Source organism: Manis pentadactyla, chromosome 19 (assembly GCF_030020395.1).
Source record: "Manis pentadactyla isolate mManPen7 chromosome 19, mManPen7.hap1, whole genome shotgun sequence".
NCBI classification, from domain to species: Eukaryota; Metazoa; Chordata; class Mammalia; order Pholidota; family Manidae; genus Manis; species Manis pentadactyla.
The window spans coordinates 12,403,435-12,422,070 of record NC_080037.1 but is presented as its reverse complement, the minus strand read 5'-3'; the positions used below and the strand labels follow the sequence as shown (position 1 = coordinate 12,422,070).

Genomic DNA, 18,636 nt, shown 5'->3' with positions numbered 1-18,636 from the left:
ATATGTACTGCTTAATTTCTAACCATTCACCCTGTACAGCTGAAGATTATGAACTTTCTGAATGTGTTAATTATGTTCCCCCAAAAAAGAGAGAAGACCTTTTACTTTTTGTTATTGTTAAAGAAAAAGCAGACAAAATAAATCATTAACAGGAATGAAAGCACAGAGTCCCTGTCAGTATAGCAAGGTCAACCCCCAACACTCATATCTTAGGGTTCGGAGCACAGCAAGACCAAATTCCCTTGGCATTTTGTGACCTATGTGGCACAAGAATTAATGGTGCACTTTTCACTATAAGAGGAAAACTAATAGACCTACTTTTTGTGTAGTCACTCCCTCAATAATATTTCATTTCACAAAAGTTGCTTTTTATTCCTCAGGTCCTCTAAACTTTTCTGAAATTAATTTGAAGTACAGTGTGTCCGTTTAGTAGAAATGCTATGCAAAAGAAATTATATGTAATAATTGAGCATCACAAAAATATAAATTCTTAGGCCATTGTACCCCAACTCGTATGGCTCTCAAACTTTCAACAGATATCAGATGGTGACCACATGTTCCCAACCCAACCTCTCTGACCTCATTGGGAACAGTGTGCCCTTGACCAGCATGCCCTCTGCTGTTTCCTTGCTCTGCCTTATCGCCTGCCATGTCCTCTCATTGGATGATCCACCCTAGTTAAACTCAGGGCTCACTCTTCTATTCCTTCAGCTCTCTGCCCAAAAGCCACCTTGAAAGACTCTTTCCAAATAATGCTCTCTAGCATATGAATGCCGCACATTCCCTTCCCCTGTGTGTCTGTAGAGGGACAAAGACTTTGGTCAGCATTACTACAACCTAGGATAGAGAACACTGCCTGGCACACGATACATAATAGGTACACATTCATGAGTGAATTCATGTCTATGAGTACGCTCAGCTAAACACATGCTTTTCTACTTTTTACAGATCAGGATATTAAAGCTGAGAGAAGTTAAGGAATTCTTTTCAAGGCCATACAAGACAGAAAGATGTAGAAATGTCTCTAAAACCAGTAAAATACGCTTTTTTATACCAAATCCAAAAGACACACTTCATATCCCCAAACTAAATTTTGTAATGAAGAAACCTGACTTCAAATATTCAACAGAAAAGTATTGCTCATTAAATGTACTTAACCAAAGAGATTAAAAACAGACAATGTAAACAAAAGTAATGTGACTCATGCATGAAATATTTGCTTTATTAGAGAAGCAAAAGAATAGCCGCTCAAAGGCTCACAGAACAGAGATCGCCACCCAGTGACACACGAAGATGGCAGAGCGAGATGAGGCAATGATGTCGCTGTGCGTCGTCCAGCCGCATGGCATCAGCTCAGGCACCAGGCCTTTTCTCTGTGAGCTGTCAGCTCAGGTGGGAGCTGAGAGAAGACGCATGTGTCACCTCGGCAGAAAGGAGGGTGATGGGGTCCTGGGACTGAGACGAGCCTGGGTCTTTCCGTTTCATGACCCTTGGCGGTGCGGGCGCTGTTACTTGCACTTGGGAGGACACTTCTGCTGGCAGGGGGGGCACTTCTGCTGGCACGGAGGGGGAGGACACGGCTGCGGGCACTTTGGGGCTGGGCAAGGCTCCGGGCACTTAGGTGGAGGGCAAGGCTCCGGGCACTTAGGTATGAACACGGGGGGAGGCTGGCAGGGCTGCTTGCACTGCTGCTGCTGGTAAGACATCTTTCCTGGGTCCGAGGAATCTGGAAGACAAACAGACCCCGGGGCTCCTCACAGACACAGGCCTGTCGCCACAGCCATCAGGGGGCCAGCAACCCTGTGGAGCCCAAGGACCCTGGTCCCAGTCGGGCGCCCGGGGCTTCTCGCAGCTTCTTCACCCTCCCCTCCGAGCACCTCCTACTCTCCGCTCTCCTGCCCTGTCTGGTTGCTCTCTCCTTCCATCACTGCCTCAAGACAAAGTTGCCTTTGCAGGTGTTGTGTGAATACAAAGCTTATCTGCACAAGAGGAACCCAGGTCTTCAACCAGCGGCCAATCCCAGCGCCCATCCTACCACAGCTGCATGAAGGGCCAGGCGCGGGCCTCCCGGCCCCGGCTGTGGCACTGCGGCTCCCGAGGGGCTGCCACGGCTGCCGCCCGCACCCAGGGGGCCTCAGCTCTGCAGGGAGGCGACTGCAAGCAGGGTGGGCAGCACAGGGCAGCCTCTCCTCTCACTCGCCTTCCCTTTAAGGGTGTACCTCTCATCTCATCTCCCCTCCCCTTCGGGCTCACCTGCTGAAACCTGCTAAAATTGATCCCCAAGTCCTCATTCCCTCCCTCTCCCAGTACATGAGCGTTACCCAGATTCAACAAATATCCGGGTGCATCTTCTGCCCCAGGCTACACCCTAACAGCACCCAGGTGCCAAGCAAGGCTTCTGAGGTAAATACTCACCTGACGCTCCGCAGAAGGTCTAGGGCTGAGTGTCGGCAGGATAGCCTCCGTGTGCTGAGGAGGCCCTTTTATAAGGAGCAGGCGGCTCCAGGCAGGGGACGGCCCAGGACCAGGGCGATGCACTTGTTTCCCAACCCTAATGCCTCCTGTGTGCAACCTCAGGAATGACTTGCCACACTCATGCCGGCATCACGGAACTTCCTGGTCTCCGCTCTTCCTCAGCCCTCACGCGGAAGCGTCTGTGACTCACCGGGACCCCGTGTCACACTCCCATGACGGTGCCACGGGACAGGGAGGGGGTGTGAGAGACTCAGTGACAGCCGCGGGGCCCTTCCACAGCCAGAGGCGGTGCTTCCCCACCCCAGGTTCCCGGGCGTCCCGTGTGTACGCTCACCGCCCCGGTCGGAGTCTGTGCCCAGCATCGCGCTTCTCTCCCTCTGAGGGCAGAGACCAGGGTGCGCTAACCTGGGGCCTGACCATATCTTAACTGAATCTACAATTTTTGTTAAATGAACTTTTCCTTTTACTCCCCCAACTAGTTCTGGCTTATCTGGACAATTAGTTGAGGGGAACAGAGCCTCAAGGTCTTGTGTTGGTGTCCTAGGAGCTCGCTGGGTGTGTTTCCATGGAGCCATCAGGGGGCTTGAACAGGACAGCCTGACTGCTCAGTTTCCAGGCCCTAAGAGTCACCGACTGGGGCGCCTCCCGAGAGCTCACATTTGTGGGTTGACACACCGGCCTGGCCCCTGTGGCCGTCATGAGCGTGAGGAACTTGGGGTCTACTAGCAAATGCATCTGCCCTCAGTTTTCTCCAAAAGGATTCAGTGTCTGCCTGTACCTACCGGGTGGGTTCCCACTCACCCTCCCCATGTGTCACCTGCTACTCTCTCCTACAAATGTTAATTCAGTTGACTCCTTACCAGGCCCTCTGTTTCAAAATGGCATTTATGGGCTTTTCAGACTTTGGTAGTGCACTCAGGGAATGGGGCTCTATGAGCTATCTTTCCCAGTATTCAACTCATTGTTATTTTTACCTAAATAAATAAAATTGGCTGGCACAGAATCATTGATAACTTCTTAGTATGATTTGTTGAATCACTGTAACACATCAGGTTATATTACTCAACTGGAGAAAACATGAGTGCATTTGTTACACATACATTTATTGGCACCACTATTGTGTGGCAGAAAATATTTCCTGGCCACCTGAACATCAGTTTACGCCGCTGGAACTTAGAGATAATAACTATAACTGCCTCAAAAGTTTGCTTCACAGAGTCATCAAAATGCCTTGTATGAGATGAGGCACAATACATAGTAGGACTTCATGAAATATGAGGTCTCCATGTATCTGATAAATGGATAATTCACAAAATGTGTAAGGAACTCTTACAACTCAAACACTCACACACAAAAGTATGTTTACATTAAAATTGGCAAAATACATGAATAGACATTTCTCTAAGAAACCCTATAAATGACCAACAGGTGTTTGAAAACAAGCTCAACGTCACTAATCAGCAGGGAAATACAAACCGAAACCACAGGGAAATGTCACTTCACACTTGATAGGATGGCTGTCATCCAGAAAGAGAAAAAAAAAGTGGCAAAAGTTGGGGAGATGGTGGAGAAAAGGGACCCGTGTGAATTTATGGGATCTGCAGCTGCCGTAGTGGTGGGCATGAGAGCTCGTGTGGAATGAGAGCCACAGGCCTCCAGATGGCATGTCACTGAGGCCTCACCTTGTCAATATTCACAAACGTAACAAGGGAACATTGCGAAGTGAAAAAGGGGTTGGGAAGATACAAATTGACTCAGCATTCATTTTGGGGAGTAAATAAGACTATTCCAAATTAAACCATGAAGTTAAGAAAATGGTGAGTCCACCTGTTTTTAGTTCTTAATATCTGCTTTCTCACACAGTTGTAGGAGTCTTAGCTCTGAAATGCTTTCACCTGTGGTCTCGCAGTCCTTCACTATCATTACGAGTTCTTCTCCTTCTCTTCAGTTGGACTCACTACGCCTTAAAAATACCAACCGCAACACCTCCATGTTCCATGTCTTCTTCTACTTAGTATGCATACAAATGTGTCTATAATGATGTCTGTTCATGTTAGCAGTGGTTTCTTTGGGTATCAACTGCAGGTACCTCTGGGTAAAGGGAAGAGGATGTCTGGGGTGCAGGAGATGCTACCTTGCCCTGTTATTTAAAAGCTTACATTTTTTAGCTTTATAGAGATATAATCTTACTTCAAATAACAGAACAATGGTGGTTATTAGAGTAGATAACCACAAAGAACTCTACAACCAGGGGCCACTGACTTTTTCCAACGCAACCTCGTGTAACAGCATCCCTTACACCATCTACTGCATACCTCCCGAATGACAAGCAGTCTTCCAAGGTTCCGGTTACCGGCAGTGTCTGTGTGCTTCCTGAGGTTGCTCCACGGGCCTGGATTACTCCCTCTCAGCCCTTCTGTCTCCCTAGGAGAGTCATCGGCAGATGCTTCTTGCAATGAGTTCACTCATCTTTGCTGATTTGAAGCATATCCTGACTCCAGCCCCCTTTCCCAAGTAGACTGAACATTCCTTGCTATTATTCATCAAAATTAATGTTAACATGGAGTGTGTATAAAATAACAAGTATTTCACATCTGATTCTGAGGTTCTAGAGGACAAGCAAAATGACATGCCATCTTTTTTCCTTAATTCCAAGTTTGGTGCATGGCCAGTATATGCTGGAAACATGTCTTCTGAGGTCAAGAAGAAAGGCGGAAATTCAGATGGTAAATAAGGTGAACATGTGAGAGGAAAGAATGAAGAAATGAAAGAAGGAAATGGAAACAAAAGAGCAGGTAAAATCATCGATTTGATCCTCAAAAAGCAAACAATAACAGATGTTGTGCCTTTATTTCAGAAGAAATGTGTGTTCATTGTTGAGTATCATACTTCAGAACTCTCCCCAAGTTTTGGTTCCTCTTCTGTACCAATGCAGGCCAACGAGCAGGGATACAGGACACGCAGGGGGTGAACAAGTGTCAAAGAAAACAGCCGGCATGCTGATCATTTAGGGCAGTATCTTGTTACTTTTGTAACCATGCTGATGTATTTCACTGATTTTTTAGTAGGCAGGTTATGATATATGTATTGTATGATATTTAAATGGCCCACAAATTTTAGAGAAACACAATTTTGCTTCCCACCCCACCAGTCAGTCACCCAACTTCCAGCCTTTCTAAGCTTTTCTGAGAGAGGGGATGAGAATGAAAATAAGTGAGGCAGGTTTTCAGAAGTGTGTTTCAGTTCATATTCGGCTGTGTAGACCCCAGTAGGGACTTGGGGTCTTATCCTGGTTCAGACGACAGGGTTTCACCAGAGAAGCAACGCTAACCTTTCAGAGATGAGCTCCAACTGCATTGTGGAACATTGTGTATTGGGAGCAAAGATGTAAGCAGGAAGTTATTAAGGAGGTTATGGCATAATTCAGATATTCAAGTTTTGAAGCAGGGTTATCGCCAAGGAAAAGGTAAAAGAGGTCATATGTAGCAACAGACAATTATGAAATAAAAATTTAAGATACTGTGTATATAATCAATAAAAATAAATCCAGATAAACTAAACAAACGATGTGCATGATCTTTACACTGAACACTATGCACTTTGTGATGAGAGCATGTGTATGATTCTTTGCGTGGATAAAAAGACTCACTATTCTAAGTTATCAATTCCTCCCAGATGGATCCGAAATTCAATCTGGGATTCCAGACAAACTGCCAGTGGGTTTTAAGGAGAAATTGCCAACAACTCAATTATAAAATACATGTGGGATGAATAGTATTGTGAACAACAAAATGATTTTGATGAAACCAGCGTTGGAGGACTAATTTTAAGACTTTATTATAGAACCACACTAATGAAGACAGTATGCTCTAGGCATAAGAATAGACAGAGCAAGCAATAGAATGGAAAGTTGAGAAATACAACCAGGCATATATGGTAATTGATTTTCAACACAGGTGCTAAGGCAATTCAATGGGCAAAAATGTGATCTTGCCAACAAATGGCACTCAAACAATTAGATATTGATTCAGAAAATAACAAACTTTGGCCATTACCTCCCACCATACACAATGAGAATTCAAAATGTATCGGAGACTTAAATGGAAGATATAAGGCTCCAATTTCTGGAGAAAAACACCAGACACGAACCTTGAATAGACATTTCTCTAAGAAGCCCTATAAATGACCAACCACATGCCGTATGGTTTCATTTATACGGTATTCAAAGAGAGGAAAATATAAGTATACAATGTTTTGAGATAACTTTGTGATGGTGGTAAAAAGGTACAGAAAGAAACTCAACAAATGTATTTTTTTTAAGGTCAGGATAGAAGTCACCTGTACTTGTGAAAGAATGGAATGGAATTTATTTAGTTATTTAGTTATTTATTTAGAAATACACTATCTTGATTTTTCTATTTTAAGTAAATTTTTTGATATAAGATATCATTGACATACAATCTTATGAAGGTTTCACATGAGCAACACTGCAGTTTCAACACTCACCCATATGACCAAGTCTCCCCGAACCCATTGCAGTCACTGTCCATCAGCATAGTAAGATGCTATGGAGTCATTACTTGTCTTCTCCATGCTATACTGCTTTAGAATGAGATGTGATTTAATAAGGAAACCTGAAGGGTCTTTTGAAGGATTGCTGATGTTCTTTTTCTTGACTTTGCGGTTGGATATGTAACTGCTTAATTCTAACCATTCACCCTGTACGGCTAAAGATTATGAACTTTCTGAATGTATTGATTATGTTCCCCTAAAACAGAGAGAAGACTTTTACTTTTTGTTATTGTAAAGAAAAAATAAATCATTAACAGCAATGAAAGCACAGAGTCCCTGTCAGTATAGCAAGGTCAACCCCCAACACTCTTATCTAAGGGTTCGGAGCACAACAAGGCCAAATTCCCTCTGCATTTTGTGACCTATGTGGCACAAGAACTAATGGTGCACTTTTCAGTATAAGAGGAAAAACTAATAGATCTACTTTTTGTGTAGTCACCCCCTCGATGATATTTCATTTTGCAAAAGTTGCTTTTTAGTCCTTAGGTCCTCTAAACATTTCTGAAATAATTTTGAAAGGCAGTGTGTCCGTTTAGTAGAAATGCTATGCAGAAGAAATTATATATAATAATTGAGCATCACATAGATATAAATTCTTAGGCCATTGTACCTCAGCTCGTACGGCTCTCAAACTTTCAATAGATATCAGATGGTGACCACATGTTCCCAACCCAACCTCTCTGACCTCATTGGGAAGAGTATCTCCTTGACCAGCATTCCCTCTGCTGTTTCCTTGCCCTGTGTGACCACCTGCTATGTCCTCTCATTGGATGATCCACCCTGGTGGAACTCATGGCTCACTCTTGTATTCATTCAGGTCTCTGCCCAAAAGACACCTTGAGAGACTCTTTCCAAACAATGTTGTCTAGCATATGAATGCAGCACATTCCCTTCCCCTGTGTGTCTGTAGAGGGACAAAGACTTTGGTCAGCATTATTACAACCTAGGATAGAGAACACTGCCTGGCACACGATAGATAATAGGTAGACATTCATGAATGAATTGATGTCTATGAGTACGCTCAGCTAAGCACATGCTTTTCCACTTTTTACGGATCAGGATATTAAAGCTGACAGAAGTTAAGGAATTCTTTTCAAGGCCAGAAAGATGTAGAAGATGTCTCAAAGAAAGAAAGATGTAGAAATGTCGCTAAAACCAGTAAAATACACTTATTTGCTATACCAAATCCAAAAGACACACTTCACATCCCCAAAGTGAATTGTGTAATGAAGAAACCTGACTTCAAATATTCAACAGAAAAGTATTGCTCATTGAATGTACTTAACCAAAGAGATTAAAAACAGACAATGCAAACAAAAGTAATGTGAGTCATGCTTGAAACATTTGCTTTATTAGAGAAGCAAAAGAATAGCCGCTCAAAGGCTCACAGAACAGAAATCGCCACCCAGTGACACACGAAGATGGCAGAGCGAGATTAGGCAATGATGTTGCTGTGCATCCTCCAGCCGCATGGCATCAGCTCAGGCACCGGGCCTTTTCTCTGTGAGCTGTCAGCTCAGGTGGGAGGTGAGAGAAGACGCATGTGTCACTTCGGCAGAAAGGAGGGTGATGGGGTCCTGGGACTGAGACGAGCCTGGGTCCTTCCGTTTCATGACCCTGGGCGGTGCGGGCGCTGTTACTTGCACTTGGGAGGACACTTCTGCTGGCACGGAGGGGGAGGACACGGCTGCGGGCACTTTGGGGCTGAGCAAGGCTCCGGGCACTTAGGTGGAGGGCAAGGCTCCGGGCACTTAGGTATGAACACGGGGGGAGGCTGGCAGGGCTGCTTGCACTGCTGCTGCTGGTAAGACATCTTTCCTGGGTCCGAGGAATCTGGAAGACAAACAGACCCCGGGGCTCCTCACAGACACAGGCCTGTCGCCACAGCCATCAGGGGGCCAGCAACCCTGTGGAGCCCAAGGACCCTGGTCCCAGTCGGGCGCCCGGGGCTTCTCGCAGCTTCTTCACCCTCCCCTCCGAGCACCTCCTACTCTCCGCTCTCCTGCCCTGTCTGGTTGCTCTCTCCTTCCATCACTGCCTCAAGACAAAGTTGCCTTTGCAGGTGTTGTGTGAATACAAAGCTTATCTGCACAAGAGGAACCCAGGTCTTCAACCAGCGGCCAATCCCAGCGCCCATCCTACCACAGCTGCATGAAGGGCCAGGCGCGGGCCTCCCGGCCCCGGCTGTGGCACTGCGGCTCCCGAGGGGCTGCCACGGCTGCCGCCCGCACCCAGAGGGCCTCAGCTCTGCAGGGAGGCGACTGCAAGCAGGGTGGGCAGCACAGGGCAGCCTCTCCTCTCACTCGCCTTCCCTTTAAGGGTGTACCTCTCATCTCATCTCCCCTCCCCTTCAGGCTCACCTGCTGAAACCTGCTAAAATTGATCCCCAAGTCCTCATTCCCTCCCTCTCCCCATACATGAGCGTTACCCAGATTCAACAAATATCCGGGTGCATCTTCTGCCCCAGGCTACACCCTAACAGCGCCCAAGTGCCAAGAAAGGCCTCTGAGGTAAGTACTCACCCGATGCTCCGCAGAAGGTCTAGGGCTGAGTGTCGGCAGGATAGCCTCCGTGTGCTGAGGAGGCCCTTTTATAAGGAGCAGGCGGCTCCAGGCAGGGGACGGCCCAGGACCAGGGCGATGCACTTGTTTCCCAACCCTAATGCCTCCTGTGTGCAACCTCAGGAATGACTTGCCACACTCATGCCAGCATCACGGAACTTCCTGGTCTCCGCTCTTCCTCAGCCCTCAGGCGGAAGCGTCCGTGGCTTGCTGGGACCCTGTGTCACACTCCCACGATGGTGCCACGGGACAGGGAGGGGGTGTGAGAGACTCAGTGACAGCCGCGGGGCCCTTCCACAGCCAGAGGCGGTGCTTCCCCACCCCAGGTTCCCTGGCTCCGGTGTGTAAGCTCACTACCTGGTTCAGCATCCAGCTTTGCTCCCTGCTAACCCTGGGGTCTGGCCATATCTTAACCATACTTAAAATTTTTCTTAAATTAACTTTTTCTTTTACCATGTCCTACTGGCTCTAGAATTTTTTGGATAATACGTTGAGTGAAACAGAGCCTGAGAGTCTTACCTTGGTTTCCTAGGAATGGACAGTCCCTTGCTGGGTGTTTCCATGGCACCATCAATGGGCTTGAACAAGACAGCCTGATCCTACAGATTTCTTGGCACTAAGAGTCACTATTGGAGCCCCTCCCTAGAGCTCACTTTTTTCGATTTACACACTCACCTGGCCTCTGTGGCCCTCATGGCCATGAGTGATTTGTGGTCTACTACAAAATGCATCCTCCCTCATTTTTTTCCAAAGGATTCAGTGTCTGGGCTGCATCCATTTAGGTGCTTTTCCAGCATGCTCCCCAGTTATCATCTGCTACTTTCTCCTACAAAAGTCAATTCAATTAAAAATAAAAGTTAATTCTGTGGCTTCTTATTAGACCCTCTGTTTTGAAATGGCATTTATGGCATTTCCGACTTCCTTAATGCACTCAAGGAATGGGCCTCCATAAGCTCTTTATCCTAGTTTTCAATGTTTTTTTTTTACCTAAAGAAATAAATGTGGATATTTTTACCTAAAGAAATAAATATGGTTGACACAGAACCCATTGATCTTTTCTTAGTATGATTTGTTGAACCACAGTAACACATCATCTAAAAGTACTCATTAGGGGAAAACTAATGCCCAGCGAATGCAAACGAAAAGCATAATGAGATATCATTTCACATCTGTGGCTATCATCTTTTAAAAAAATCAAAGACACAGTAACATGTGTTGGCAAGAATGTGGTGAAAAGGGAACCCTTGTACCCTGTTAGTGAAATGCAAAATGGCACAGACTCTATGGGAAACAGCACAGAGTTCCCATTAAAAAGTTAAAAATAGTATTACCATATATCTAGCAAACCTATGTTTGAGTATTCACCAAAAAGAGTTTAAATCAGGATCTCAAGGAAATATTAGCACCCCTGTGTTCATTGTGGTATTACTCACAATAGCCAAAGTGGGGAAATCTAACTGTCCATCAACAGGTGAATGAATAAAGAAATGTGGTTCATAGATACAATGGAATATTACTCAGCCTTAACAAAGAAAGAAATCATCCTAAATGAGACAACGTGGATGGAGCTGGAAGATATGCCAAGAGGAATAAGCGAGAATCAAAAAGGCAAATCCTGAACAGCCAAACTCATGGAAGTAAAGGATAGAGCTGTGGTTTCCAGGGGCTGGGAGAGGGATTAAAAGGGTATGGCTAATCACAGTACAAAATTTCATTTATTCAAAACGAGTAAATTCTAGAAATCTGCTGTACAACATTGGGCTTATGTATAACAACATTGTACACTTAAAAATCTGCTAAGGGGGTAGACCTCGTATTAAGTGTTCTTACCACAATAAAACTTTTCTAATAAGAAAAGAAATATAAGCCCTTAAATGTGGAAAACCATTAAGAATAACAAACAACTAATCAGAATAACCAGTCCATCTGTCAAACATGCTAAAAATGCAATAAAGAATGGTACTGTACAGACTAGGGCCTATCTGGCTGACATCCTGCCCTGCCCCCCTGACATCACTGGTAATGAGAAGGCCCCTCACCAGCGCCCGAAGGAAGATTTCTCACCCAGCGTGCTTTACTGGGAAGAATGCTGGGTGGCATCTGCAATGGCTCAAACTTGATTGGGCTGGCATGGTAAAGAAAAAAATTGTTGTCTTCACCTGGGGATTGGAAGAGGTAGGAATTTCTTTGGGATGAGTTCGAGATGAGCCCGGTTTTCCTGCCTGTCACTCTCAGATTCAACAGTGGAAGCCACCTGGATCACCATTAGGAAACTGACATCTTCCAGGAATGCCAAAAGAAATAGGAACACTCTTGGGATGGGTGAGGCGCTTTCATAACATTCTTTCCATGTTGAAATCTTAGGGCCAAGAGCCGGTGCCTCCTGGAGTAGGGGAGTTAATTACCTAAGCATCATGCAATTTAGAACAGTTCTACTAGCACAATTTTAGACTTGCTGTTCTTTGCCAGATGAATTACTAATAGATTCCAAAGTTATTTTTACCAACAGGTTAAGTGGGTTATCGTTTGCTTGATAAACTGAAGGAGAATCAGGGTTTCTTAAGGAAAGAATAGTTTATGAGGTTTGTCATCTTTGGGAAGAGGGATAATTATTTCTATAATTATGGAGAAAATGACTAAAGGACAGGTGTCTGCACTTTTGGCAAATAATGGGTACTTGAAGCATTCTTTGGAAATTAAATCTCTGAATATACACATAAGCGTTTGCTAGATTTTACTTAAAAACTGGTAACAGTTGTTATCTACCAGAGGAGTTGAGAATCTGGGGTGTGGAAGTAGTGGGGAGTCTATAGCTTTTCACTCATGACCATTTTTGCCTTTTGAATTTTTGTATCATGTGTATTTTTTGCCTATTTAAAATGTTTAACTACCTTTAAATAAAATATATAATAATTATTAATTATAGAATTAATTATAACAAATACAATATTTAAATAAAGAAATCTGTGAGGAAACATGATTAGCAAATAGGTATGGTTTAAATACAAGATTGAGTTTAATCAACGTTCTGTGTCTTAATTGTGTGGCTTTGAGCAATTTTCTTATCATTTCTACAATTCTCAGGTTCCTCATGAAGAAAAGCGATAGAAGTATTTTATTGACCAACATTTCTGTAAAGTGAAAATAATATATAAAAAGCCCAGAAAAACAAATCTTGAAGGCTGGAAATCACAAGACTGAATGACTTAGTTCCAAAGTTCTCGGTTTGCTGAAAGATTTTGAAAAGGGCAGAGCTATTTTATGGGGATCAGTGAAATGAAGAACAGATGGCAGAGAGAGGGGAGAATAGAGGTGTGGAAGGAAGAGGAAAGAGGAAAGATTATATTTCCCAAGGGCCATTTTGAGTCTACTTGATTTAACATTTATAGCTTCATTCTGTACTTTCCCAATAAAATTATATCCATGTTGAAAAATAATGAAATGTGCTGATATGCTACAATATGTCTTTAAGTTCCAGAGGCTGCAGAATCACAAAGTGACAGAATTCAAGATGAAAAGAGCCTCAGAGATAATGGAGTCCACCTCTGCCTCCTTTTATTAATGAGGAAAGTGGAGTCCAGAGAAACGAAAAGTCCAGCATTCAGCAGTCACACCTGGGAGCCAAATCTTACAAATCTAAGTGCATGAGGTTCTTTTTTATTGTCTTTTTTAATTAAATAATAATCATTAAGAAATGGGTCCTTTCCTAGGAGACTGATAAGAATACCCTGATTCTGAGTGGAGAGGACTTCATGTCCGGTACCCATGCCTGAGTCCTGGTCCCCGTTGTTCCACCATCTGGGGGTCATATTCCTCATTACAATAGTGGGATTGAATGGTCCCAAGGCACATCCAGATTTGTCCTTGACTGCCAGATTTCACTAAGATTTAATTTTATTGTTGAAGAGCCTGTGTCTATGCCGTCCTCTCTCCCCTACAGATCTAACACATCAGTGACCTTGATCGTCTTCTATGTCATCTCTGGTGAAGATATAGGCTCCCTCTCAGATTCCAGAATTCTGGCACTGTCCACATTTGCCATAAAGTGAGCATTCACCAGGAAAAGGTGGTGAATATCTGGCAATGAACTAACATTATGGCTGGGGGAAAAAAAGGTGAAATCTAGCTTTTCCCAAGTGAACCAGAGGTGGAATTCCAAGCCAGTGCTCAAGGCCCACTCTGCTTCCTGGGGCACAGAGAAAACGCTTTGCTCGAAATGGTCCCTGGTCAGATTTTTCTTGCCATCACCTAGTGAAATCCAATGTGTTAAAAGATTCCACTAGCCAACCCCAAACAAAAAGTTGGCAGAAATGCAGTAAGAGGAGCAATGAGTGAAGTTGGGTCCAGATTTTTTGTTAATACAACTCCTGAGGGAGAAAGGCTGGATGTGAGAATAATTATGCATCATTTTAAGACTAAATAAGCCAGGAGTCAAAGAAGAAATCATCAAACCTGTGTGCTATCAGACCAAAGAGAAAGGCCTTCAAAATTCCAATGGAAAATATTTTTGAACTTGTAGTTTTATGTGCAACCAAGCTATCAATCAAATATGAATGAAACATAACCTCATTTCCAAAAATACAAAGATGTAGGTTTGTCTTTTCTGATGTAGCTTCTTGGGGTTTTTCCCCAACAACACAAAGGTTAAAAACCCCAAATGGGAAAGACCTAAAATGCAAAAAACTATGGACATAATTGAGAATAATTAAAAGAATGAAAGCCCTAGGTGACAACGGTCTGGGACACTTATGAATGTATGGGATTTTACTGAAAAACATTTTTGGAGGACTCCAGGAGTGATATTTACAATTAGAAGCTGTATCTAACACGAGAGAGAAAGAGGGAGATGCTAGTTAATTTTCAGATATCGTCAGTAGTGTGTGTTGGTAAATGATTACCAGCCAGCTCTCTGGAGGAAAAACAGGTATGTGTGCATAGACATCGCTACTCATAGCATAACAGCTACGAACACTAGATGTTTTTTAATTTAATCTTCATTACTAACACTTCCTTTATCACTTTCTCAAGTCCAGACAATCAACCAAACCATAAATCAGGTGCTGATTTGGAATATTTGTCAACAATTCCCTCTCATAAGCTGGAGAGAGCATACCACTTGTAGTGGCAACATACTTTAATTTCCCAAAAGAAAGAAGAAAAGAGGAGAAGAAGGAAGAGGAGGCAATTCAAGATGCCAATACAAAAATCTAATACAGGAAAGACATAGGTTAAATATAAAGCAAACTATAAGATTGTCTCAACCTTAAAGCTAAAACCGTTTTTTCTTTAAGTGGCAGAGGCCAGAGCAGTAAACTCATAACTTAGAAAAGTAATAATACTAACAAGCTACTTGGTTATACAGTGAACAATGCTATGTACTCACGGCAATATCTGATATGCATTGTGCTTTCTGAGAGCCAGGCACAGTTCTACATGCTTCATGTGTACTTATGCGAATTTGATGCTCAAAAAAGAACAGTAAGATATGTATTATTATTATTCTGATTTTAAAGGTAAGGAAACCAAGACTCAGAGAGCTTAAGAAAATTTCCCAAGGTCACACAGTTACTAAGCAGCAGAACCATGGAGTGAACTTGGGAAGGCTGTCTCTGCAAGCTGGGATCTCAGAAACTAGGTGGCAGACCTCAGTAATGGAATTTCCCTTCATTGGAGTCCAAATTTGTTAAATCAACATGTGTATAAATGATATAATATGTAAATATAGATGCAGTGCAGAAAGTAAAAGTTATTAATCTTGACAATGTAAAGTGTAAAATATAGTTGTGGCTTTTCAGGGAGTGATAAAGAGCAGGGACATTAATATCCTCACTTCACTTAGTGGGAAGTCAGGAAACTGTCTAAATGTTATAGAGCAAGAAATACACTACAATGTTTGAATCCATAAGCATAAATGATATAATCACTAAGAATACAGCTATGAAAATTTAGAAGAGCAAGTGAAGATGTGATTAAGGAAACAAATACTCAGTTTTCACAGCAGTAAGGAAAGAGATTTTTATTTAAATTCAATAAAACAAAGCAATTACAAATTACAAAGAAAATACCAGTTACCACTGAAGACTGGAAGTGAATCTGGGAGAGGTAGAGGGAGAAAAGCACAAAGCAAGCACACTCACAAAGATGCTCTCCCCAGAGCTGACCCACTGGCCTGTGCCCTAGACTCATCCCCCGTCCACTCCAGAGCTTCGCCCTCTGAGCCATCAAGCTTTCTGTTCACTCAACTTATCCTGTTCTGAGGGCATGTCACTATGAGCCTATAAGCCAGCTGAGGTGCTCCCACTCTAAAATTGATCTCTTGGAGCTGAGATCCTGTGTGGTTACACAGGCTGATAGCTCAGATCCCTTCTTGGAGGACGCATCCACACTGGCTGCCTCCTCTGCTCCACATTGCGCTTACACGGCAACCCAGGGCAATCCGGCTTCAGCCCCACGGTTTTCCTGAAATTACTCCTGCTAAGGAATATAACAGCTTTCCAACTTTCAGGCAAACTGAGCATTTCCTAGTTCTTGTCTTTCTAGATTTCTTTTCTGCATCTCATGTAATATCAGTCCTTCCATCTTTCTTGACACTTTCTGCTTGGTTTCCGTGGTATCACTTAGCTGATTCTCCTACCCCAGGGCTTGCTCTTTCTTCTCCTGCATCTGAACCTCTTTCTCTAAGTGCCAAATGGAATCCCTGCTCTCTGGTCCGTGGATCTTACCAGTTTAAGCCTTCTCAAGTCATAATCCCAATGACTCATATGATTTCAACCATCATAAAAACACCACGAACTGCATTTATATCCCATAACCTCACTTCAGACTTAAACATCACCTTGCCCCTGGACATCTTTCTCCAAATATCCTCCAAGTATCAACAACCCATCTTCCCACAGATCATTTGACTCTCCAGCACTCTCTCTTGTCCATTTCTGATCACCCAGTAACTGGAGCTATCGTGACTATTTTCCCTCTGCTACATGCTGCTTACGCAATCAAACACCCAGTCATGACAGTCGCATGGCCTGCATATTTCTGGAACCCAGCTCACCCCTTCTGTGCTGATCGCCAAGGCCCTAGTTCCTCTCCACGCTTATTACCATACCTGCCGCACTCATGTGTCTTCCCCAGTCTTATTTAATTCAAACCCATCATCCGCATTGTAGTCAAAGTGACCCACTAAAAAGTCAAATTTGACTAGGTCACCTGCATGCTTAAAATACATTAACTGATGGGGCCGAGTCCCAGGTCCACCACCCAGCCCTTCCTTGCCCTGCAGCCTCATTCCTCATGACTCCATGCCCTAAACTATATGCTGTTGCAATATCAAACTTCCTGTCATTTGTTTCACACACCATTTTTTTTTCTTCCCCCTCTGCACTTATTCACTGTTTTTGCCTGGCTCATATCTACACAATTCATAACAAAAGTTTTTCATGATTCACTGAAAAATAGGTTCTAATGGAAGTCTCTCAAAACACTCTGAGCTTCACTTACCACGTCCATGTCCATGTAGCAGACCTTCCCCTCATCTGCTTCTCTCTCAAGCCCACAGTTCTCTGAACAGCTGGGCTTCCTCTTCACCATCCTATGCTTGGGCCAAGTCATGGCCCAAGACCTGGAACATGTTAGGTGCTGAATAAATGCTTGTGGAATAAATAAATGATTTTAGGTCCCTAAATTTTATTATCTTACATGAGCTTCACAGAAACCTCATGAGATCTAGGAAGAAGATTTTATTACCTCTGTGACAGGAAAAAAATAACAACATTCAGCTAAGCCCTGCTTTCTCTGTCCTTCCTCATTCTCACACCCTACCCCTCACTGCCCAGTGCTGACTGGATCCTTCCGCGGCGTTGAAATGGATAATGGAAGAAGAGGGCAAGAAGAACGCGAGAAAGCCTAGAAGAGGGATGCTAAGAAGGACAGAGAACCGCCTGGAGAGGGAAATGGCTGAACTGGAAATGTGGAAGGGGGGGCCAGGAAGCAAAAACAGCAAACACTGAGTTATTCTGAAGAGTTTAAAGAAGCGACGGGGGAAGAAAGAGGAGATGCAGAGAAGAGAGGAAGAAAAGAGAAGAAGAGCTGCTATGTAGATGAGTACAGATTTGAGGAGACAGGTAAAGAGGATTTAAGCCCTTTTTTTTTGCAGCATGTTTCCAGTTTGTCATTTGTTAAAAACATGTCACTAAGTATTCCATTGATGATATTTTTTTCTTTTTTAGAGCTCGTATTTGTGATCTTTTCAATGCAACCCTGTGCAAAGGCCAAAACAAGATTGTTCAGCATTGTTCAAGTTATAGTTCGTGAATTATTGCTCAGTTTTAGAACTGAGCTAGTCTAAGCCCAGGGCGTCGGGCTTGCAGTAGAAGGTGCAAGTTTCATCTAAATCTTAAATTATATCATTGTGCTGAGACTCAGCTATGAGCCTCAGCCTACCAGTAGCTGAATTTTGGGAGCAAAGGACTGAGATGGACTACATGCTAACTGTGAATACTCTTAGTTAGACCAGACAGACAGAAGTTGTAAAGACTAATCAAAAATTAGAAATATATCTTCAGGGAATATGCAGGCTTTGAGAATCTTCATGTCAAAAGGCAAATGGGTCCCAGTGTTACGCGGCATTTCTAAATTGACAATGTCTAAAATTTTCCTCGTGAAATTAGAGGACAGGAAATTGCATTTCACCCAGTGTCTATGGAATATCAATAGTATCAAGGAATGAGTGTCTTCTGTTGAGTGAGGGGAGGAGCTGCCTAGAGTAATCCAGATTTGTTGCCTTCTTGCTGCAGGTGAGCCAGGACACCCTGGAGCCTCCACTGCTGCTGTAGGGGCTGCCGGGAAGCAGGGAGAGCCTCTGCCGTGGACAAGAGAGGAGGCGGAATGCTGGTTAGCCCAACCCGCTGAACTAGTGCGAGCTTGAGGCCCTGGGCTTAGACCAGTTCAGTGACCAGAGTGAGAATAAGGCACTGCAGGGTCCTGCAGCAGGACACATTCATGGGATGGAAGCCTCATGCCCTCAGCCTGG

General features: G+C 43.7%; 1 protein-coding gene and 1 long non-coding RNA gene across 3 annotated transcripts; one reads left to right on the top strand and one right to left on the bottom strand.

The window, feature by feature from the left end:
- Nucleotides 1-1,201: 1,201 nt before the first annotated feature.
- On the bottom strand, nucleotides 1,202-9,696 carry LOC130681719 (small proline-rich protein 2H-like). Its single transcript, XM_057495177.1, has 4 exons — nucleotides 9,570-9,696; nucleotides 8,688-8,880; nucleotides 2,036-2,154; nucleotides 1,202-1,726 (listed from the first exon to the last, which is right to left on the bottom strand). The coding sequence occupies exons 2-4, from the start codon at nucleotides 8,858-8,860 to the stop codon at nucleotides 1,509-1,511; spliced, it is 510 nt and encodes a 169-aa protein (XP_057351160.1). The 5' UTR covers nucleotides 8,861-8,880; nucleotides 9,570-9,696; the 3' UTR covers nucleotides 1,202-1,508.
- Nucleotides 9,697-11,759: 2,063 nt separating this feature from the next.
- Nucleotides 11,760-17,939, top strand: LOC130681712 (uncharacterized). Of its 2 annotated transcripts, XR_008994981.1 has the most exons (4): nucleotides 11,760-11,930; nucleotides 13,081-13,257; nucleotides 13,549-13,653; nucleotides 17,834-17,939. It is a non-coding gene; the product is annotated as an uncharacterized LOC130681712 (long non-coding RNA). The 2 variants fall into 2 exon arrangements; XR_008994982.1 differs by lacking the exon at nucleotides 13,081-13,257.
- Nucleotides 17,940-18,636: the final 697 nt, after the last annotated feature.